General features: G+C 38.8%; 2 protein-coding genes across 3 annotated transcripts; one reads left to right on the top strand and one right to left on the bottom strand.

The window, feature by feature from the left end:
- Window position 1: 1 nt before the first annotated feature.
- Window positions 2-13,186, top strand: csnk1db (casein kinase 1, delta b). The gene is made up of 10 exons (XM_079851790.1): window positions 2-505; window positions 5,247-5,357; window positions 5,497-5,645; window positions 5,828-6,056; window positions 7,793-7,963; window positions 8,070-8,218; window positions 10,389-10,557; window positions 10,644-10,786; window positions 11,336-11,406; window positions 11,704-13,186. The coding sequence occupies exons 1-9, from the start codon at window positions 430-432 to the stop codon at window positions 11,366-11,368; spliced, it is 1,230 nt and encodes a 409-aa protein (XP_079707916.1). The 5' UTR covers window positions 2-429; the 3' UTR covers window positions 11,369-11,406; window positions 11,704-13,186.
- Window positions 13,187-14,782: 1,596 nt separating this feature from the next.
- On the bottom strand, window positions 14,783-23,675 carry slc16a3b (solute carrier family 16 member 3b). Of its 2 annotated transcripts, none has more exons than XM_079851782.1 (5): window positions 23,444-23,675; window positions 18,525-18,773; window positions 17,846-17,989; window positions 16,981-17,751; window positions 14,783-16,313 (listed from the first exon to the last, which is right to left on the bottom strand). In XM_079851782.1, exons 2-5 carry the CDS (start codon window positions 18,745-18,747, stop codon window positions 15,937-15,939), a joined length of 1,515 nt encoding a protein of 504 aa, XP_079707908.1. In that variant the 5' UTR covers window positions 18,748-18,773; window positions 23,444-23,675; the 3' UTR covers window positions 14,783-15,936. The 2 variants fall into 2 exon arrangements, with proteins under 2 accessions (XP_079707908.1, XP_079707907.1); XM_079851781.1 differs by lacking the exon at window positions 23,444-23,675 and adding an exon at window positions 21,332-21,393.
- Window positions 23,676-24,473: the final 798 nt, after the last annotated feature.

Raw genomic sequence — 24,473 nt, forward strand, 5'->3', positions numbered from 1 at the left:
AAGTGACGTCACAGCGCTACGTTCGTGTCCACCACAGGAGAGGTACGAGGCCTGTGACAGCTGCTGCGACTGGGGTCCGTTGTTAAAATCCACCTCCATCTTCTTCATCCTTGGGGAAAATGGTGACCAAACCGACAGGAGCATAATCTACAGACTCTAAGCTTTCACTTGATCACAATATTGTGACATTTCGGGCTTTTATATATTAGAAAAGGAATGGTGAAAAGTGAACTCCGCCGGAAGAATCCGAATTCTCTTCAGGGATTCGGGGGGGTTGGGGTCGCATAGAGATATATAGGATCGTAGCAGGTAAATAACGCGTGAAAATATTAACGTATCATCGAATTTAAGGGCTGACAGCATCTGGTTTAATAGAAATTAGCTGAAATACAGTCGAGCGACTCGTTCGGGAGAAACCAGTAAACAGCGATGGAGCTACGAGTTGGAAACAGATACAGACTGGGTAGAAAAATTGGAAGTGGATCATTTGGAGACATATATCTGGGTAAATATAGACTTCAACACCCGTATACTCTCTTGCCATTAAGCTGTCATTATATGACACGGCTAACATGCTGTATTGTTTTATATATCTGTCAACTGTAACTGTCAGTGGCGTTTTTCCAGAGATTTGCTCGTTATAGTCTCCTTATGAGGTCCGTTTCTCAGTTCTTTGGGTATTTATATAAAATACCATGTTTTATAACAATGACAAGAACGTATATAAGTGGTTTATTGAAGTTGCAGGGTAAATAATCTTCACGTCCCTTTTGGGACAAGCTTATATAGTGGTTTAAACACTACAGGATGTCATGCATGACATAAAAAATGTGTGCTTTTGACATTAGTCTCAGATGTCAGTGACAAAACAGTAGGCCTATTTGCTTTAAATTGAGGTGTAATTTCATTGAACGTGAGCAGGAGTTTACAAACGGGTCCTCCCTTCTGTGTAACTTTGAGTGAATGTCACCTGTCCATACAGGTTTCACTGAAAGCTTGAACCACCCAAAATGCCATACCTGGCATATTGAATCAGCATTTGATGGACATCCAACCAAGCCTAGATGTTGATTTGCGTCTGCAGTCTCCTTAAAGTCGAGATCTTGCATTCAGAGCTCTGTGTTTGATTCATGCAGTCTCATTTTCCTGATCATGGGGTCATGGGACATTTTTGCTAAAGCTCTTTTGATTAATAAAGCTGTCCTGGAGCAGCACAGTCAGGGACCTGAGAAACTCTTTATTTACATGCTAGATTGCCTTCATGGTTGAGAGCATCAGTATCACACCAGGATGTTGTTTATCATTTGAATATCTATGGTTGACATTTAGAGATTGCATTGATGGCAATAGAGAGTCATTGTTATTGCACTACCGGTTTGGATCACCAAAGTAGGTCATTGTTTTAGCTTTTATGCTCTTAACAAGCTGGTAACATTTCATTAGTTCAAAATCTACCTTTACTACTATTAGTACTCTCAACCATTATGGTATTTAATTTAACTCAAGCCTGTGATTAAATGTACTTGTGTAGAGCCAGTAAGAGATGACGTTCATCTCTTATTCATGAGGCATTAAAGGAAGTTTTGCAGTTGTTGGCCTTAATTCGTATCGCTGTGGATTGAAACCTGTCAACAGAATGTTTAACTTAATCAAAGCACCTATAGACGTCAGGCTCAAATGCAATCAGCTTGCTTTTATTTTGATAGAGAAGCAATGTTTGTGAGGGGACTTTGATCATCATGTAGTGTGGCGAGACCTTTATCCCAAAGCTTTCTGGCTGAGATGGGATTGTTTCAGTCTGTGTGTGAGAACAGGGCTTGGTGGGTGTGGTGAGACTTTAAACTCTCATCTGCTTGCTTCTGTTTCATAACTGCACCCACCCACTCTTTGGTATGTCAGCATAATTAAGTGTTTTTGAATAATACTTCAGAGTAAATATGTCGCAGGTGTTATTTTGTGTTAATGCTACTAGAAGATCTTGACTCTGTGTGAAATGCATTCAAATTATCTGCCATGTCCTTGGCATTAGAGGCTCAGAAGATCAAACCCAACAAGATTGGACTAGTTACACCACTTACTGCTTTTACAAATCATCCGACAGTCAGACTCGGCATAAATGCAGTACCTCTCCCTTTTCCTGGGATTCTGTTACGTTTGCATCACTTGGCATCATTGGAGGCCTCAGGTGTGTGAATCACCCCGGACTGTCCAACTCATTTACAATTCTGGGTCCTTCCCATCAGCTTTTATGTAACCTCAGAGTTTTTGGTTCAGGCTTATGATGTGATGGATGTTTGGACCAAATGACACATCTTTAACTTCCCTTACTTCTCATTTAGCTATCAGACTGCAGTTTGCATTCACCTTATCAGCAGTTTGGCATCCTATTTCTTGAGTCAACTGTTGGATAGGCGGGATTTCTTGCATAACACTGCCGTATTATTGGTTTTCTTTATCATGGCTGTAAAGCTGATCTGAAACCAGAGCAGAAGCCTGTTTATTACATTGTTCGTTGGCAAAGATAGGTAGAATGTATTTTTTTTAATGTAAATTTAATCTAAATCTAATCACAGCGTACTGGCTGTTTGTGCTCTTTGAATAAATGTCTAGTTTGCTGATTAATTTGTTTGTAGATCTGACATGCATTGCATGAGTTTCTTTGCTAACAGCTGAAGGGAAGATTATCATGTGTTTTTAAATCTCTCAGGAACAAGCTGAACAAGTCCTTGAGTTTCTGTTTAGATGACTATGGGTAGTAGGTTTTGATTTTATTTTATTTTTAATTTTTTTGCCTTTTGAAAACAGATATTTTGCAGAATGTCCAGAGTGCTCTTTTTCATGAGAAATGGGTCTGTTGAGCCCCGAAAATGAAATGGTGGTAGTCAAATCTGTGTAAAAATTTTATCTAAATAAATCTGTGTAATTAATCTTTTAGAATGTAATTAAGTTTTCTTAACTCTTTCCCTACCATTGATGGTATTTTCTGTCATTTATGAGACGATAGCCCCTTTCACACTGCAATCCCGGTAAATTACCATAAAATTGCTAGAACGACTTAACCGGTAAATTAAAAAATGTGCTGTTCACACAAGCAACAGCGTTCTGGCTTTTTACCGGTAACAGACCATTCACACATCAGTTCCAAAATACCATTAAACTCTGTGATGTCATTAACAGGAAGTTTATGCCTTGTTCCTGAGGAAGGCTAGTTATTTGATCATACATGACAGTATCGCTAACTGTTCCTTTAAGTTGTTGACAAATCTCTTCATCTGCCCGGACGAGGAGAAGCGCTTTAGTTTCGGTATCACTCCAATTTGAAGACAATTGTAAACAGTGCTGAGTAAACGCTTCATAACTTTATGAATGGCCCAAAGCCGTTGCCCTTTCAATGGCTTCTAATTGGCCCAAATGACTACTTGCATCAGCACGTTCTGGGCTCGTACGAGCGAAATACCGGTAATCTTCATTCCGCATTCACACGGTGCATATACCGGTAATTTACTGGTATTGTTACAACTTCCCTTACTGGTAAATTGCCGGAGCCAATATGCCGTTATATTTGAAAAGGTCCTGTTCACACATGATCCGTTACCTGTAATTTACCAGTACAGACTGGATGTGTGAAAGGGGCTATTGCTTCCCCACTATTGATGGAATTTTTCAGCTTTTTTTTCTTCTAGATTTAGCTTTTTTTAATGAAACTTGCCCACATTCAGTGTTGATTAAAAAAAAAAACTAATTCATGAAGCTAGAATAAAATGTTGTTTTTTAAAAATGCAGACAGTGGCTGGCAACTTAAAAGAAATGCTGGTGGGAAAAATGTTTGGCTAACAAAGTACTGCACAATAGAGATTTATTATTTAAAATAAACTAGGTCTTTGCGATATGGACAAAAAGTATTATCACAATTTTTTGATCAATGTTGTGATTTCAATTTTAATCACGATTTTGAGACATTATTTCCTTACACATTGATGAATGCATTTCAGTGTTTATGAATTAGAATTTGAAATGCATTTAAAAAGTAGGGCTGTAATCGCACTTCAACCGATTTGGCTTAACGCGATTTTGAAACCGCAAAGGCTGCGCTTGTTTATGCGTAGCTTGTCATTGATGTACGGCTCTTAAACGCTGCTCCATTGAAAGCACTGTGAGTTTGAGTCACTTATAACATGCATTTGAAAAAGCAACATGCGTCAAACATCTTTCCAAACATTTCCAACGGTTTCATTGCGATTAGTTGGTTTGCTTTTTAATCGGGCTGCACGATTAGAGCTTTATCAAAAAGCTATAACAACATGTCTGTAGAACAGACAAAACAACATGAATATGGGTAAACATCAAAACAACCCAGAATCAAAAGTCTCTCAAATAACTGAAACTAGAACAGTGACAGAAAGATTGTGCTTTCTTCCATCTTGTAAGCCCACTGTTTTCTGATTGCATACTGTGATGGTAAATGTCCACTAAGCGGCAGAACTTCACTCAACGACTACACTTTGGGGTGTGTCTGTAGAGCGGGTGTTTAATCTGTTTTTTCAGCACACGGGCTGTGTAATCAATTATCACACATACGCCCAATGTAAAGAGAGTGTCATTTTAATAAACATTTAAACACATTTAAAAAGCCAGCCAATTCACAATGAGATGCATGTCCAAACTGCAATATTTAACATGCATAAAACAACTTTAATGTAAACAATATGATTTAAGCACTTAATCCAGCAGAAATGGGAGAACAATCAGCATATTTTTAACTCTTCTCATGGCTGCTGCCCGGCATTTTTGCGCTTGATTTTTGTATAAAGTTGAGCATCTCTGAGCTTTTGGCTGCTCTCTACCGCTCACAACGCTTTCTCCATGCAAGTGTAAAGTTCAACTCCCATAAGAATGCTCGCTCTGCTCCATGCCAATGGATGCTTGAGTGGACAAAACTGTGCCACTTATTCACACAAATACATGCAGAACAAGCATACTTTTTCAAAAGTCTTTCCTACAGGATTTTATGAGACTATGGGGGGGTGGACCTCTGTCCGTCTGGGGGCATGCACTCTTTTTCTAAAAGAAATGAAAACTTATGTTCAGTAAGGACACATTAAATTGGTCAAACTTTTGAATGGTAGTGTATGCACAAAGTATAAAGTTCAATTATGATCTGCAGTCATTTCATTTTTGTTAGAGATTCAGACTGTGTTCTGACTCCGTTCACTGTTTTAATGGCTCTGTTTCTCGATCTGCCCCAGGCACGGACATTTCAGTCGGAGAGGAAGTGGCCATCAAACTGGAATGTGTGAAGACAAAGCACCCTCAGCTCCACATCGAGAGCAAGATTTACAAGATGATGCAGGGTGGAGGTAATGAGAACAGTGTTTTGTCTCGTTTATATGTAAATAAGGAGCTGAGGTGCTCAATAAATTAATGTTATCAATGATAAAAAGCATGTGTTGGGTTTTCAGGCAGTGTATTTAGGTGTTTTGTGTGCTTTCTTTGCAGTTGGCATCCCTACCATAAAGTGGTGTGGTGCAGAAGGAGATTACAACGTGATGGTGATGGAGTTGCTTGGCCCCAGTCTGGAGGATCTCTTCAATTTCTGTTCCAGGAAGTTCAGCCTGAAGACTGTCCTGCTGTTGGCTGATCAGATGGTATGATACACAAATTTAAGTATCTATTTAAGTATGGCCGTTTAGTCCAAAATTTTACTCTCTACTTGCTTCTAAGAATTGATGTGCCTTAGATCCACTCCTGATGGTTATTGAAACACTGAAATGCCTGACGACTATTTTTGCTACAGAAGTATTTAAATGTAATTTTGTTGACCTTGCAGATCAGCCGCATTGAGTACATCCACTCCAAGAACTTCATTCATAGGGACGTGAAGCCTGATAATTTTCTGATGGGCTTGGGAAAGAAAGGAAACCTGGTCTACATCATTGACTTTGGTCTGGCCAAGAAATACCGTGACGCACGAACACACCAGCACATTCCCTATCGCGAGAACAAGAACCTGACGGGCACTGCACGATATGCATCCATCAACACACACCTTGGCATTGGTAAGAAAACACAATCTTGCCAATGAGCTTTTAAATCACTGTGGCGTGAGTGCTTGTGTGTATATATGCCGTATGTGTGTGTGTTTGAGCATATATATATATATATATATATATATATATATATATATATATATATATATATATATTTATATTTATATTTATTAGGGCTGTCAACGTTAATGTTAACGCATGCAATTAATTCAAAATCCTTAACACTTTAAAATATAATGCAAATAAGTTACTGAAGCATGTGAAATTGCGTCATTAACATCACACAGTTACATGATCTTAGAAGTCGTCAGATTATGACACTGAGCATCTACAATGGCGCAAGCAAATGTAAGCCTACCTGGTAGGTGGAAATTACTATTCCAACCCGCATCACTGGTTGTGATCAGATCATTTTAAGTTGCTAAACTCCTGGAAAGTTTTCAGTTCAATGATCCAGTAAGTGTATTCATTCAAACAATCAGTCCAAAACAGCGCTAATGTAAGAGAGAATAGAGACTCGCGTTGACGTTTAGCTTGTAAAAAAAATTATGAACGCAAGTGTAGTGCTTAATATGGTACAATGTTAATAAAAAACGAATTACTATTTGTATTCTTATAAAATTCATTAATACAATTTTTTTTTTTTTTTTTTAAATAAATATGACAGAAAATATAGATTATTAATAATCTTTCAGTGCGCAAAATTATCATAAAATGAAAGGTTCCAATACAGGGTGGCACCGGACCGGTCCTGTCTGATCGATACCCGATCTGGCAAAAATCGCAGCATCGCAGCATTTATCTAAGCGCGGGGCTCCAGACTAACTTTTTTACTTGGAGTACTGTCTGTAACCGATATATACCACAATATATATAGTGTCTGTGTATAAACTGCAAAAAGACAATTTAAATATTAACCCTGCATGTTCTGCTTGTCTCTGTGTGAATGAATGGCGCAGACGCGCGGTTTCTCTTACCACACACACACACACACTGAAGCACGAGTGACGCTCGCGCTGTTTTCAGTCTCTGCTGCCTCACGATATGATGACATGATGAAATTCATCTCCAGAGCCACTCTGAGAGTCACTTCATGAGCATTTTACTGTTTAATTTGAGAAAAAAAACTATCGTCATATCATATACACACAGAAACTCAGGTCTTCACACTAAGGTCTTCACGGCAACCCGTCAAAATAAAAGTTTGGTTTAACTTGAAGAAATTGACAGAAATAATTATATTAGGCTACTGTACAGTAGATTTAGCTACGTCTCCATGGGATTTTTTTTATAAGCAATATTTACGTTTAAACAGCATGTAGCCTTTAATTCTTATATGTATTATATACTTATGATTACCGTCATAAATAAAGTCATTGAATTGAATTTAATATTTTTACAGAAGAGGTAAATGGCGTAATGTAAAAAAAAATCCAGTATTGTGCAGCCCTAATATGTGTGTGACCCAGATTTGTTGTGATAGACAGTGCTTCTCTGGCTGTGGTTACTGATCATTTGACGTCTTTTCCAGAGTAATTTTTCCTTTCCATTGCTCTGTCGACTCTGTATGACATCACTATGTGCTCATGCTCAAGTGGATGCATGTATATTTTTAGCATTTCCCTGAGGAGTTTTATTTGTGCACGTGTGTATGAATGATATGAATGCTTATTCATGAATAACTACAGTAGTTGCTCCACGCAACCTATATTAAGCTATAATTCTGTGTGCACCTATCTCTATAGAGCAGTCTCGGCGGGATGACTTGGAGTCTCTTGGCTATGTGCTGATGTACTTCAACTTGGGCTCACTGCCTTGGCAGGGACTGAAAGCCGCCACCAAGAGACAGAAGTATGAGCGTATCAGCGAAAAGAAGATGTCCACCCCCATTGAAGTTCTTTGCAAGGGCTACCCATGTATGTTCAAAGCCTTGTCATTTCTAACATTTTCTGAATGTTAATCAGGCTTTGTATTTGACCTAAAACACTTGGATTGTAATATGGATGTTTTTCTGTCCCACAGCTGAATTTGCCACGTACCTCAACTTTTGCCGGTCACTGCGATTTGATGACAAGCCAGACTACTCATACTTGAGGCAGCTCTTCAGGAATCTGTTCCACAGACAGGGCTTTTCCTATGACTATGTGTTTGATTGGAACATGCTCAAATTTGTAAGTACATGTCTGGATGGTCTTCATTCTTTAAAACTGTGGTCATTTAAACTTGCGTTGCTTGCTTATATTTTGTTGTTTTGTTTAGGTTCAGTAATTTCACTTTAATGGCAATGAAAAGGTTATTAGTCAGTTATTGAAATGCCTTATTATCAAAAATGTCACTTTAGTCATTTCATTGGTATTTAAAGGTTTAGTTCACCCAAAAATGACAATTATCCCATAGATTACTCAAAATAGCCGTCCTAGGTAGGTATATATGACTTTCCTCTTTCAGCAAAACACATTCGAAAAAATAAATAAATCCTGGTTCTTCCAAGCTTTATAATGGGACTGAATGGTGCCACAGATTTTAAAGCCCAAAACGGATCATCATAAAATTAATCCATACGGCTCCAGGGGGTAAATAAATGCCTTCTGAATCGAAGCGATACGGTTTTGTAAGAAAAATATCCATATTAATAACTTTATAAACTTTAATCACTGGCTTTCAGGAATGGCTGCACGCAAGTCTAGTTAAGAGTAGAGTAGGTGAGAGTAGACGTCTCTTGCGGTTCAAACAAATAGGGCTGGGCAACAAACTCAAGCTCCTCCTCTCTTATATCGAAATCCACCGTCATTTCTCTTTAAAAATTCTCGTTTTAGACTTCTAATTCGTGACCTGTGTTTTGCTCTATCCTCTGCGCTTCCGCGTTTGTCATACCCTGAATCTGTATTTGATCTTTTAAACATTTTACTATTCCTAAGAGTAAAGAGTTTACACACAGAGTGTAAACTGTTGGAATCAACTGTTTGATTCATAATTAGGGATGGGTATCGTTAAGGTTTTAACGGTATTACTACTCTTACCGATACTCCTTATCGATCCGGTACTTTAACGGTATTCTTATCGGTTCTTTTTGTTATATTAAAATAAAGGGAAAAAATAATTTAGAACATAATTAATATTGCTTTATATTTTGAAATATAAAATAAATATCTATAGCAAAAGAAAAAGCAATGCTTTAACAAAACAAATAAAATATGTATGTTATGCAGAAGGGTGCAGGCTTTTGTGTTTTATATACAGAAGACATAGGACACCAAAAACAAACTACAAACACATGGTCAAACAAAAAAAAAAAAGTATACAATAAAACAAATATACAAATTATACACCCAGTGCTTTAATTTCAGTAATGTCTGACATTACTGTTCCGGAGTAATATGGGCTAAAAAGACATCTAATAAAGTCAGATGTAAAATAACACTGCATAGTTTATCATAGATAGATTAAAGCTTATAAAAGCCAAAATTATTCATTCAAGAGCTGCGACTGATTTTCTCTTTGCCTTTTGTTGTTTGATTCACATTAATGGAGCAATCGTCAGCAGGATTATTAGACTGCTGCCTCTTTAAGACCAAATGCAGATCTAATCATTATTACGCACGCATCATATTTTCTCCCAACCATTTACGCCCATTTAAGACATAAACTGTATTTAAGTGAATAAGCTGTTTAAGTGAATCTCCAAGACGGCCATTTTGACATATTTTTGTGTATATTTGATCGTTTAGATCCGCATACAAAGCCCAAAATATACGTTGCTTGTCTCGTTGCGCTGCATTTGGAACAGTGTCTATTGCTCAGTTTTGGTACTTTTAATAGCCTTTTATTATCAAACGCGTCCCGCAGTTTAGCAACAGTATAGACCACATTTTACAACAATCACCGATCGTGCAGATTCTGACGTTACGTTTGGATTTTAGGGAGAAATGACAGCGCACCGCTGTGAAGGGAAGGAAGCTGCGCTAAACGGAATGAATGTGGCTTTAGTTTTTAATGGTTATACCTCAAATATCTTTTTTATAATCATTGGAAGACAAAATCTAAATCTAAAATAAAATTAGTTTAATATCAAAGATCTAAAGTGTAGCCTAACCGTTTGAATGTTTAGTTCTGTCCTCATCGTCACTCATTAAGCAGGGCTGTTGTGTTGTGCGCACGTCGTCACTTTCTTAATTTCTCCTCCAGTACCGACAGCAGAACCGATAACGTCCGAGCTTATCGATCCAGCGGTATTTCAAAATTCAGCACCGGGGCCCGTTTAATACCGGGTTTCGGTACCCATCCCTATTCATAATCTTGCATTTATGAAGTTTCATAATTTTGCATTTACCTTCTGTTCAGGGTGCTAACCGTACAGCAGAGGAGGCAGAACGTGAGAGGAGAGAGCGGGACGAGCGGATGAGGCACAGCAGGAATCCTGCCGCTCGAGGGATCCCAGCAGCCTCAGGCAGACCCCGCCCCACACAGGATGGTGCTCCTCCCACCCCCCTCACCCCCACCTCTCACACAGGTAAACAGTCTGTCTCTTACTTCTGCTTCTTCCCAAGTGCTTGAAACACTGTTGTAGGCAGTCGTCTCTTGCTTCTCGTCACACAGCAAACACATCCTCACCGAGACCGGTCACTGGCATGGAGCGTGAACGGAAGGTCAGTATGCGGCTTCATCGTGGCGCCCCAGTGAACGTGTCGTCCTCAGACCTGACGGGGCGGCAAGACACTTCCCGCATGTCCACATCACAGGTATAAGGCAGACCCTGCTCATCCCAGCTTTCAGCAGAGCAGTCAAATCCGTAATAAACCTTTTTAAAAAAGCAGCAAGTCTTGTGGCTGTCTGTGTCTGAATGAGCTGCTTTTTTGCGTACCGATTAAAGAGATTTAACTTCTTGGCAGAAGCAACAGTTCAGTACCTGTGGCCTGTGAATGGTTACATTAGGAAGTCTTATTTCTGCACGTACAAATCGTTCACAGAAATAAATACCTGATAAAAAAAATTGTATTTCTTTATTGCTTGCAGTAAATAACCTTTTGATTCTCACAATCTCTATTAGCCTTTTGATGACGTTAAGCTTAAAATTGAATCAGATTGTTAGGTAGTTGAAAAGCCTTTTCTAGGAAGCTGTTGACCTAGCATTTGTATTTCTTGGAAAAGTAATTTCAGCAGCATATATTCTTTCAATATGACAGACAGTAGGCACGGTATGATTATGGGTTGGTGTGAGTAGCATGTCAGTGGACAAAAGATTGTGTTGTGGGGGTGGAAGGCTGTAATGTTCTCTCTCTTCACCCCAGAATAGCATTCCCTTCGATCACCACGGCAAGTAGTTGCTCGTCACGTCCTTGTGTGAAGGCAGGTGCACCAGGTGAGTTCGATTAGCTTGAGTAAGCTGCACATTGCTTTTTTTTCTTCTTGTGCAAACTGTCATACACTCTTAAAAATAAAGGTTCCAAAAAAGGGTCAAGCAGTGATGCCATAGAGGAACCATTTTGGGTTAATGGATTATTGTTTTTTCATAAAAATGTACACTTAAACATTCCTCCCCAATTATCAATCTATTATAATGTGAACACGTATAAACATTCAGTCTCTTAAAAAGACAATTTTTTAAAAAGGCAATTGTCATTTATTGTGTGTCCCTTTATCTTGTTGCTGTGTACAGATTGTCTCCATGTCCCAGAAGCCTCCACTTGCAATATGGAGCAAGATGGGCAACCTAACTACACATGCCTGATTGACAGCTCTTCACCATCAGCTAATAGATAGGGTCGTCAGTCTCCTCCTTCTATTGACCAAACCAAAATGGTGTAGAAACCAACCTGACCTCTTTTCTAACAGGCTCTCTCTTTTTTTCTTTTTTTTTTCTCATGTTCTCATATTTTCTCTCCCACACTCTTTAAATGTTCTTATGGACATGAGAGCTATGGCCTGTTGTGAAATCACACCAGTAGGTTGACCAATCAGAGACTGGATCAGCCAACCCACACCATTGTCATCTTATGCGACCTTCCTTCACAGTTACACTCTTATACATTCAGTGCTGCACAACTTTCTTTGGTTGAGGCTCCTCTCGTTTGAGGCTAATGTATCATTTATGTGGTTTAAATGGGTCTTGTTTATTTGTATACTGGGTTTTCTTTTGTATTTTAACCTGGGCAACAGACGAGTCCGCCTGGTGGCGTTATGGGTTTACTTAACTTTTTTTATTTACTCAGTGTATTTATTTTTTAATATACATTTTAATAGCCCTCTGGTGAGGTTCCTTTCCCTTGTTGAAGCTGGTGGTGTTGAGTGGATGGACCACAAAGGGGCCAAAATCTCAGCATCAGCTCATAGCAAACTGACTCCACAGCGTGGTTTTCAGTCGTACACGTCCTCACAGAGGGACCCTCTGAACCTCGCCCGTTTGTACAATACTGCTTCCCCCATTATTGTGTGTCTTCTGTTTCTAAGCTGTGAAATAACTGTAAAATATTTGTGTAAATGTTTCCATGCAACTCTTGAGAGTCTATGAAATGACCGCAGATGGGTTGAGTCTGAAAGTTATCACCAGTTATTTTTATCCACTCTTTCATAAAGCCACAACAATGAAGTGCCAGACTTTGGGGGTTTCGTGCATTCTGAACATGAACTTTGACTCTTGAGGATGTTGATTTGACTGATGAATGGAGATCATGCTTAGACCTGCAACATGTGTCTTTCGAAAAGGACCGTTATATGATGTGAAGGTAATGGATGCAAGTTGTGTTCTGATGGCTCGGATGGTATTTTGGAAGTGGTAAATCATTTGTTGGTGATATCGATTGTTTTTACAAAGGTTGAAAGAATGAAAACAAATCAAGGTCTTGCTCTGATGTTCATTGATTTCCCCTTATATGAAATATTCCAGCACTGATGTGGCTTTTCTGACGCACCTTGGAAGCTGGTTTGGTCATCTCGTACCCTTGTCATCTATAACAGAGGACATTGGCAACTTCCTGGGTAAAATTTTTCATCTGATTCTCCCCCAGTTTGAAGCCCATGGCTGCTTTGGGCTCCACATACTTGTGGACGTCATGCCAATTTGTCAGTCCTTTAAGAATTTGTATTACCACTGTATTTGTGTATTTTAAACAATGTAAATAAATTACTTGTATTTGCTTGTCGTTGCTTTTTTTTATGCATAATCTATAAATTACAGCTTTTTTTCTTCACTGCTGTCGTTTACAGATGTTTAAAGTGATGTTTATCACGATATGACGATTAGGGTAGACAATTAAATATATCTAGTTTTGCATATCCACCATTAAGATACATTGATTTTAAAACTTTAAAGTCTTGTCCTGGTCTCTAGAAAACTAGCATCACAGTTACCTTTGCCATTGTAAACTTCTGTTCTTGTGTCATTGTGATTTTCTCATGCTGGAGTTCTACAGAAGGCCTTGTTGTACATTATTTGCACGAAAATATTTTCTCATACAATCTGCTATTATCACTATAAAGATATAGTTCTAAAAATCTTAAATAGAATAAATAATAGCAGAGTCTATACCACAACTGTAACTGTAATGGCACTGAGAAACGATATAGCTGGAATCGCTGTTAAACGATTTATTTTCCAGCTGATGCACGATAAAAACATTGACAATCAGAATCCATTCTGCTTTAAAGAGCTCGAGTATTTAGCGCGGCAGACAACAAAACTGCTAAATAAATTAAAACTAATTCCATGAAATGCTCTCATGATGGGAACTCCTAAAAGGTCATATTAAACAACCATTTGAGGTTATACATAGAACATTTTCTTCTAAGTGTAGGCTACAACTTGTTTATTTCCAACTTACTTTAGCCAAACATCTTTTTTCACTTGAGTGTTAACGCAAGGTGAGATCTAAATTCCACAGTAGGGTAGATTAGAAGCAGGACTGATCACTGCTAGTTTATGCCTCGCCATATGTTTCAGATGAGCCGCTGCTTAAGGTGTTAAAAGCCCAGTGCATTTGCAGATGGACAGCTGGACTGAACTGAAAATACAGCACAAACCTTATGCTAATTGACCGTTCGCAAAGACCCGCCCCCCTTAGTTGCTGTTGCTATGTCCGACAAGCCACGCCGCTCTCACGCCACACAATGTTCTCACGGAGTGAAAAATACATCGTGGAGCAGAAGACACTGACAACGCGCTGACAGACAGGACAGACCAGGTTACTTTTGATATGAAACAAAGTCTCACCTTTCAAATTTGGTCATTTTTTAAAAGAAATTTAAACAATTAATACCGTTTTGTGGCTCTTTACTCATGTGTCTGACAGATCGCTGTAGAGCCTCAGTTAAAGCTGCTCGTGAACCGATCTCTTCTTTCTAATTTATAGCATCATAAACATGAACATAAGAGGGATTGTTGTTTTAACCGCAGAAAGACCTCAGTACACACTGTTTTTCAAGTTCAAATCCTCCAACGTTAATCTACCTAACTCTCCTTACTGCTTTGTTGGGGGAAAAAATGACGGATTCGGCGAATTATGATTGGTCAGATCGCCTGTCAATCAAACTCCTTGCGAAGGGTCAATAGGATCTGGACTAGGCTATGTGCGACTGTCTTGTAGGAGTAAGCAGTGCGGTCATTTAGAATTGACAGCCTTAGTAAGAGAGTTACATTTATGAGAGGTATCACAATTTCAAACAATTCAATTAGAAATGTAACACATTATTTATTTCCAGAGAATTGTTAGTCCTAATATTGGAATGACGTTTAAAAATGATGGTATCCTGTATCATTTTATTGTTCTTTTAAAAGCACTACAAACACACTTAGACTTTAATACCATACAAATGAGTCAAGATGCAGTGGAGAGGAAAGGATGTATTTATTTCTATAATGATTCACAAATTCTGTACAGCTACAAGACTTAAGGCACAACCAAAAATAGCTCAAGTGTCTTTGAACATAGAGGGTCCCTACTCACAAACTGCTGGTAAAAGAAAACGAGGTAAAGTTTAGAAGGACTTTAACCATGTCACCATTTTCATAAATCATGTGTTACCATGTTTTTTTTAAATGCCCACTGAAAATCAATGCATGAGTGAATGTGAATGAACTAAAAATAAGTGTTACATAACCAACATATCAAGTACAAACTGTGGTCCTCTCCTGATTGATGCAGTTGGTCTAAAAACAGACATTCCGATGAATAAAATACAAAATAAATATAAAGTGCAGCTGCCAATCAACACTTTAATATAAATACTGTAATCTTTACAAGAAAAGTTAAAATTAACAAAAAAAAAAAAAAAAAAAAAAAAAATTTAAAAATGTAACAGCTTTGTCCTACAACAGTTAAATACTTTGAAAATGTTCCACAAAAATAAGCATATCTGAATTCTGTACATTCCTCAAGAACACACCCAATTTAAAGAGACTAAACAAGATCCTCATTTGCATGTTATGGTTATGGGTTCGTCTGGTTGGATTTGTCTTTAATACAACCTTTAAAAATCCAGTGCGCTCTCAGGACCAGTTTAAAAATGTAACAGTAGATGATAAAAGATACTGCAAACCAACTATCCACATTAGCAAACACTGAATGCCACAAAGAAGCAAGCTGGTAATCTTCAGAATATGCTGGTGCCTTGCTCTGATGTGGAGTGTAGGCTATACTGACCAAAAATTTGGTGCCACATTACAAATAATTGAATCGGTTTTCGGAAGAACCTTTTGAGAACATATCCTGACATCTGTTAGCATGCAAGGCAGTGTTTGGCCAAAAATCCAGATACAAGTGCTATATCTGAACTGCAGAGCAAGGTCTGAAAGCGGTCCTCACAACCACACTCGAAGCGCATACACCACAACATCAAACATACGTCCATGAGTCCTACTGGGGAATCTGTCATATTATCTATTGTTCTAATATCTTCACAGAGAGGATTCAGGTTCTACTACCACACCGTTTGGTTCAGTCACCGCTTTGGAAGCGTTCTCCAACTCTATCGAGTCCAACTCGACAACCTTTTTATCATCAGATTTTGTTGTTGCTTCCGGTTCGGCGGCTTTCTTCCCATTCTCACTAGCACCACCTCCATTGTCTTGGTCGTCCTTTGGTGATTTGTTGAGCTCTTCCATCTCTGTCTCGGTAATGGCCATCTCCATCTTGGCTGGAGGGTCAGGCTCTTGGGGCTTCATTTTGATGAAGAGAAAGTTACAGATGAAGAGCACAAGGGCAGAGAGGACCACTTCACACCCAGCCAGCAGGAAGACATACATGTAGTTCTTTGTGGCGTCCAGAAGGCGACCTGTAAAATGAAACAAGAGAACAATGATATGTACTTCCCATATGGCGGCCATGACAGGCCATCGGGGCAAACGTGTCCATGACCTATGAACAGCAGCTGTCATTGTTGGGACACCTATAACAATCCATTTGCTCTTTGTTTGTCTAAATCCTAATAAGGAGGAACCATATGGTATTGTAATAATAGGTCTTTGCAACACTAAACAAAAGGTATTTTTTTTACCATTGGCATAGAGAGTCTGTAGAGTTCTTTGCTAGGTAATCTGCAAACCGATATATCAATTATCAAAAGTACATAAAAGTTCAGTTTATTTAACGGTTCTTTTAGTTCTTTCAAAGTTGGAATTAACAGAAGCAGCAAAATATTATCTTCTATATATGCATCTTAAATGTAACCAATTATCAAAAAAATATTTTTTATTTTTATTATTTTTATTAATATTATTTATTACTTTTGATTATTTGCATGTTCTTAGCAAGTGATCAAAGAAAGCATGAGATTTAAAAGATAGTAATTCAAACAGTTCTGATTCTGAATAAGACTAGCTGTAAATGTACTCCTGTAAATGCAGATTTTAGTTGTTTAAAATGCTTATCCTATGACTTGTATCCTTTTTCTTTAACAGCACAGAAACTACAGAGGACAGAAAATGAACTGCAGAACTGACCTGCTCCAGGTGGTCCCACCAACACCGCAACGGCTTCGACCAACAGCACCAAGCCGATGGCACTGGAGAACTTCTCTGTTCCCACAATGGCCATCAACACTTCAAACTGTAAGGCTCCAACCATGCCATAAGAGATACCGAAGAAGATGCAGAACACCACGAGAGATGCATAGTCTTTGGCCATGGACCCGACAAGATCAGTGACTCCATTGAAGAGCATAGCGAAACTGAAGAGGTAAACGCATCGTGGCCTCACCCACTTGAGCCCAGCGATGATGCCGCACGTGGGCCTGGCGAAGATGTCAATGAACCCCAGTATGGTGAGCAACAAGGCAGACTTGGTGTCCTCATTTCCCAGTTCCTTGGCATAGCTTACCACAAACACAGGAGGCACAAAAAGACCAAGCACCATAATGGCCGCGGCCACAGTGTAAATCACAAAGCCGCAATCTTTAAAGACTGTGAAGTCAAGAAGCTTGGCCTTTGGTTTGGGTTTTGTTTCCTTTTCGTCCACCTCGCTTGTTTTCTTTGGTGCTTTCAAGGGCCTCATGAGGGCTCCACATGCACAGCAGTTCAGTAGAATTCCTCCAAGTATGAGGAAGCCTCCACGCCAACCATAATTGTATTGAAGAATCTGACCAAGAGGAGATAAACAGCACAGAGCCACGGGACTTCCAGCTGCAGCCAGGCCGTTGGCCAAGGGCCTTTTCACACTGAAATATCGGTTCAGCATGATGAGGGATGGCTGAAAGTTCAGAGAAAGACCCAAACCTGGAGGACAGCAAATTTGAGTGTGTTAATGTGTCAAATTTAAGAGTGTTAATATGTTGAAATTAAGTATGTCATTTCACAAAACAGTGCTTACCTGTTATGACTCCTACGCAGAGATAGATGTGAATGATGCTGGTTGCAAAGGATGCCATGATCATACCCAACGAGGCAAAAAGGCCCCCGACCATCATCACAGGGCGACATCCAAAACGGTTTACTAGGATGCTGCATAGAGGCCCTGCAACAAGCAAACCACTGTTAGCATCCAGAATATAAAAAAAAAGAAAAAAAAAAAAGACCAGGAACACTTAACATGCTGACGTCGCACATAACTCTTCTAGATGTACAAGCTGATTTTGCGACTCTTTACTAAAAGTGAAGGGTTTTCATACTTTTTGATACCAATGACCCACAAATATGAGGATCCCTGCAAAGTACCCTCTTCTTAAACTATAAAAGGCACCTATGAATGTTATGTATAAAAACCCATTTTTATTATTTGAGGGGAAAAAAAAACTAAAATTAAATGTACATTATACTAATTTAAGCTTTTATCTTTTCAAAAAAAATACAAGTGTATATATGTATACACACACTTACTATTACAGCAATATAAAATTCAATAAAGAAAAAAAAAAAAAAAAAAAAAAAAAAAAAGTGTTTGCAAACTGCATTTCCCCTTACAAAATGTTCCACAGACTACCCAACTTTGAAAACCCCTCTACTAGAGCCACGTAATATTCTCAATCTCCACTGCCAGTGGACATCCCTACCTGAGCCATAAAGCATTGCAAGAAGAATGGAGGAGATCCAAGCGCAGTCACTGTAGCCCACGCCAAACTCCCGGATAAGCTCTTTGAAGAACACGCTGACCGCTTTGGGAAACGCGTAGGAGAAACCAGTAATGATGAAGCAGCCGAAGAGGACAGCCCAACCCCATCCTCCATCAGGTGCCTTGACCCCGCTGTTACCAGTGTCAACAACCGCTCCACCCATGATGCTCAGTACACCTCAGGTCTCAGCTGCAACAAAAAGTTCATGGATGTTGCTTAAATTTTACAGTAAAATATTTCATCTGATTGGTCACAACATGACTTTAAACATAAATTGACTATGCTTGTGGATCATTAATGCTCAACTGCCAAAATCATGCCTCGGTCACTGAATATTCCTGTACAGCAAGATCTGTTCAGTTGGTCTGGCACACTGGATTCACACCCTTCCTCATTCATGTTCTTGCAAAGAGCTGCTTTCGTAATTCTTGGTACAACGTTTTAAATGTAATGCTCACCAGTATCACAACAAATTACACATTTATAAAAAAAAAATATATAAAAAAAAATCAGGAGGATTTTTATTTTATTTTCGATCAGGGAGTAAAATATGTTGCTTATAACAGAGTTTCTCAATCCTGATCTCTGGACCACCACTACACATTTTTTCTGTGTGTAGCTTACCTTATTTTACACCTGATGAGTTGAATTATGGGTGTTGTCCTGAGTGAAGTTCAAAATGTGTAATGTTGGGGGTGCTCCAGGATCAGAATTAGCAAACACTTCTCTAACCTACTATGCAATGTGTGCCCTTTCAAACGTCTCTCAACAGCAAGAGCTGCCAAGCAGCTGTTGACGGTTAACCAAATTCCGTCATCTTACTTGTGATCTCTTTTGTCTCATTTCTAGACATAAGCAATGTATAAAATGGCAACTTGATTTGAACAAATAGATAGATATCCTACACACACATACATGTATATACATACATACACACACGTATATGACGATGCAATGTGGAATTTAGCACATTCGTCTATAAAAAGCAATGACAGAATGGTACGCCACCTTTGCTTGACCTTGTTAAAGGGCAAGACTACTCCATTGACTCTTTAATCCAGGGGTGTCCAAAGTCCAGCCCGAGGAGCTATCAAATTATGTGGCCCGCCAATCATGCAGTTTTACAATGTCAACACAAGGTGACAGCACTAGATTTTTGGCCACGTGTAGCAGTGAACCGTGAGTGACAATTGATAACTGATGAGTGCTTCCATTTCTGTTGTAGGCCTATGTGAGAAAAAATTAAAGGAACAAAAAGCGGAACAACAACGCTACTCGTTTGAATTGCGACGCACGGATCATTACATCAGCCCAAAATACAGCGCAGCGCGAGTTTAGAACAAATGCGCTTAAGCCGGGTGCACACTGTGCGATTTATAATAGTCCTTTACGATTGTTGCTTGTCAGACTGTACGAACATGATCCTCGCTATAGGCCTACGACAGTCAAGACGCGTTAACGGACGCACGCAAGAAAACTAAAGACGAAAAACGAAGACAATTTGACTGTCGTCGTCGAAGTCACACTGCAGGACTGTAGTTAAATCTTCGGACACTGGCGGAATTTTGTCTGAGGTCAAATTTGATCGCAACGGTCATTAATCGGCCGTCGTGAACATGTCAAACTAACGATCAGAAACCTCAGATTTTAGCCTAGGATCAATGATTCTTTTAGGATTTGCAAAATTAGTCTCAGCCGGCCAAAATCGCACAGTGTGCACCCGGCTTTACTCGCTAAACTGTAAACAGTGAGAAGAGTTCGAGTTTGCATTGCAACAGAGGTCTCAAATACAAGTCGCAAATGTCTTGGTGATTTAAACTAGTTTAAAGGCAGATGAAACCGTGCTTGACATTCTCAACAACACTGACGCGGAAAACATGAGAAATTGTGCGACAAAAATCCAGTCAGAAGACTTTTAAAATCCATAAATCACTAACATTTACCATGGATTTACTGTAGTAGGCTAACTGTCGTGGCAGAAATGTGGGCAATATCGAATTATTATACTATTAGCCTCATGTATTACAGGAGTAATGAAATATAGGCCAAATTACAGACATTTGTTATACGCTAGTATGTTTATAGACTAAACAGCATAAAGTAATTCTACATCCCATATTACTTTTTACCATGGTAGTGTGGTTACCTGTGGTTTTCATAATCTAAATCCATGATACCAGAAGACCAATTAATTTTAATAAGAGTAGAGTTCTAACTAAATTACAGTTATTAGTTTGTTTTAATGAAAATAAATGTAGGCTACATCTGCGTCCCAACTCAAGCTACTGTGTCCACAACATTGAATATGGCCCCCTTAAAAAAAAAAAAAAAAGGTTTGGACACCCCTGCACTAAACTAAAGTGACTGATTAATGCATGCTCAATAATACTCATTTAAAGGATGAAACCTGTTCCTCTGTTGGTACAGCATTGAAATCAATATGTAAACTCTGAAACTAGTGATCGAAATGCCAAAAACAACTAGATATGGTATTGTAGATTATAGCCTACTTTATACACATAATTAATAAACAAAATAAAAACAAACAGCTCATAAACACCATTAACCAACCTAAGGCATCTTATCAATGCAAGTAGAAGTAGTGTTTTTAAATGCATTAAGAAAAAAGAAAAAGGGCTGCGCAACATGTTACACAGTGGAAATTAGTTGATCAAGAGTTATGATGTAGAAGAGCTACATTAGGTAAAAGTAAGACATGCAACCAATGTACTGTATGTGTAACCTACCTCGCCTAAGGTCCATGAAAACTGATTCTCTCCCTCTGATCTTAAGCTCCCACATATCTAGCCTACATAACCTAGGGGGCCGGCTGGGGGTGGGGACTGAGAGGGGAAAACCTCTAGTGAAAAAACTCTGTACCCAACCAGAGCCATGATATCCAACCTAAATTAAGACCCTGACATTTCCCCATGTGATACTGATTGCAATGACCAGAATCGCAGTTAAGAGTAACTTGTGTTGTGTCTATTCTCATTTTACATAGAATTTTATACAGAATGTGTAGTTGGGATTTAAATTATGTTTGGTTAGGAGGAATTATGTAGGGCTAGGTTTCATTTTAGAAAGGCTATTGAATTGTTTGAAGCAGGGCACAGCTGGCACTGGCACTTTGTTAATTATGGACGCTTCTTGTCATGTCCTCACTAATTAGTGAAACTGGCTGATTCTAATCTGTCAGTCACAATGAAATGACAAGAAGACTACTGATTATTTTGATTTCTGTATATCGAGGTCTATGTGTGACACCACTCCTAATTAAGAGGGTGATTTCAGTTTTATATTTATTAATGATTTTGTATATAGTGATATGGTTAGGTATTCTGAGAAGCTAATTAAGGCAGGTCTATATTATATATGCCTTCATCATGACGTGTACACAAATCCAGGCACTAGTAAGGACCCTGGCTCACTACACACTACATATCTTTTTGATATTATGTGTTATGGTGTGTAAACGCATTGTTCTGTTACATATCCTTACAGCGTTTAAGCTGAATATTAATTATAAATGTGTTCACTACCTGTCTAGCGTTGTGTGTAATAAAAAAACGGTTTGTCTTCAAAGCTTCTATTCCGTGTCATTATATTTATTGAATTGGCTCGTGCGTTTTATGTTTCGTGTTTCAGAAATGTGTGTAAGTGAGCATTGATGCTCCCTGGTTTCCTCCCTGCGTTCTGGCACAATATGGCTGCCGTCGCATCATCCAGATGATGCTGCACATTGGTGGTGGTTGAGGAGATTCCCCACTTCCATGTAGCGTTATAGCGTTATATAAATGTAACAAATTATTATTAAGTTAGGTCATAAAAAATTGGAATTAAACGCAGCCCCTGACTACTGAACTGTGGATCAAATTTAGACACACCCATCTATGACCTTCCTCCTCCTACAATATAATTCATGGTTCTTAAAATTACATCATAAACTTAGTTGTAGATGCCTCAAGACCTGGAATGAGATGTGCCATATAAAGAAATTAAGGTTTGAATCCCGCTCAAATGATATATAGCTTTTAATAGTAACATAATTTATTTTTTCCTTAAAAATATCGATTGCTTGAGGTGGTAACCATGGCAACAGTAGGCTGCTCGAGTACTTTGGCTCATTTCAGGATGGGACACAGATAGATACAGTAATTATTTGACAGTTCGTTATAGATTTAAGTACATACAAAAATACCAGAAAACCCTTTGGAGTTTTAAAGGTTAGCTAACTGTTCGAAACAAATTCCGAAATAGGCTACCTTTATAAAATCGACTCTCCAGGAAGTCTGTGTACAATTCGAACACTGAATAATTATATTAACTAATATGCGATTCTGTGTTTAAATTTTTGTATGAAGAGTATCAGATACGCCACAGCTCTGGTCTACGTGCTAAACGTGACTTCTATAACGTTAGGCTACCTCTCTCTCCTCCACCACCAATAAGCGATGGCACCGCCGGCACAGGGCATAAAGTAAAGCCACAGGTATACCATCCTATATAAAAATTCTCACTTAAACCATTTGTTGCACCATTGCAACCACAACTACTCGAAGATTACACAAATATCAGACCATCACATATGACAATTGTATCGGTATGTGGATTATTCACGACATATTAGGAATGTTATTAGAAATTACATTCTATAACACGTGTAGCCTATATTTTCAACGATAAATGGATACAAGAGTGCTCTTTATGTTAACCTGTTACTTCTCATCAGTCAATCTCCATAGCAGCCCACCGGCATTCAGCATCCCCCACTGCCCGACGCACGCGCAAAATCACCCAATCATTATCACAGGACACAATGTTGACATATTTAAAGTCATCAGTCCTCATATACATACCTTAACGATACTCTGTGGTTATTCTCTGACGATGCCCCTCTGGCACCAGGATCTCACGTTCGCACGGCACGCATCTTTAGAAGAAGCACTTGAATGAGATCTGCTCATCTGGCTGTAGTGCCTGTTCTGTCACAAGTGAATCACTCGAGTCACGCTGTCTGACGTGCAGCCAATGATGAGGCTGTGTGAGTTCCCTACGTGCGTTTCCCCACTGCTCTCCTTCTCCCTCTCATCCCTATTCAAACCATGTGCTCAGGGGATTTAAAGGGGATTTACGAACCTAACCTCCATAGATGAAGCATCGACTTTGTTTCTCATTATTATGATAGCTGGGTGCTGCTGAACAGAAAATATTAGCCTATTTGGCAGTTTTCCCATCACACGTTTTTTTATTGCAAGAAAGGAAACAGCCCTGCTTTGAATAGCTATATTAACATACAATGAAAAGGAGAGGGGGGGGGGGGGGGGGGGTCACATTTTTGATCACATGATCAAAAATGTGATCATAATTCTTAAGAAACTTGTTATTAGTGTTAGGCCCTATCAGTGAGTTTACGAGATTTTACAATAAGGGAAATATCAGCGATGACATTGGCAAAGTCTTGAGAAATTTGTTTTTGTGAATAAAAAACGTGGCACACATAGTGGCACACATATCACCGTGACGCAGTAAAACTGAAGAGTTACAACACAGGGCGATTATGACACTTCCTTTCAATTCACTGTCATCACCAACTCAAAACACTTCTTTAGTTACAATGTTTACAGTAATGCTCATAGACATGGTTCTGTAGAGAGCACTGAATATTAACTGAGTGTAAAACATACAGGCAGATATACTGTATGCTATTATAAAAAAATAGAGAGGAGGAGCATTTGTTTTCCTTTGGAAGTTGTAGCATCCCAATAATATATAATAATAACAATAATAATCCCAAAAATCTCAATAAAACTAAATAATCACTTATGTTATGCTACATTCTTAAGAACAAATTAGAGAAATGCATGGTATACACTATAGCCTACAGAA

The sequence above is a fragment of the Squalius cephalus genome (genome assembly GCF_949319135.1).
Source record: "Squalius cephalus genome assembly, chromosome: 19".
Taxonomy (NCBI): Eukaryota; Metazoa; Chordata; class Actinopteri; order Cypriniformes; family Leuciscidae; genus Squalius; species Squalius cephalus.

What these genes read in the sequence shown, in the direction of transcription:
- slc16a3b (XM_079851782.1), bottom strand. Translation starts at nt 18,747, where the DNA reads ATGGGTGGAGCGGTTGTTGACACTGGTAACAGCGGGGTCAAGGCACCT. An exon ending in TGCAATGCTTTATGGCTCAG is followed by an intron (nt 17,990 to 18,524) that starts GTAGGGATGTCC and finishes TGCTTGTTGCAG; the next exon opens with GGCCTCTATGCAGCATCCTA. An exon ending in CTGCGTAGGAGTCATAACAG is followed by an intron (nt 17,752 to 17,845) that starts GTAAGCACTGTT and finishes GCTGTCCTCCAG; the next exon opens with GTTTGGGTCTTTCTCTGAAC.
- csnk1db (XM_079851790.1), top strand. Translation starts at nt 430, where the DNA reads ATGGAGCTACGAGTTGGAAACAGATACAGACTGGGTAGAAAAATTGGA. An exon ending in TGCTGTTGGCTGATCAGATG is followed by an intron (nt 5,646 to 5,827) that starts GTATGATACACA and finishes TTGACCTTGCAG; the next exon opens with ATCAGCCGCATTGAGTACAT. An exon ending in CAACACACACCTTGGCATTG is followed by an intron (nt 6,057 to 7,792) that starts GTAAGAAAACAC and finishes CTATCTCTATAG; the next exon opens with AGCAGTCTCGGCGGGATGAC.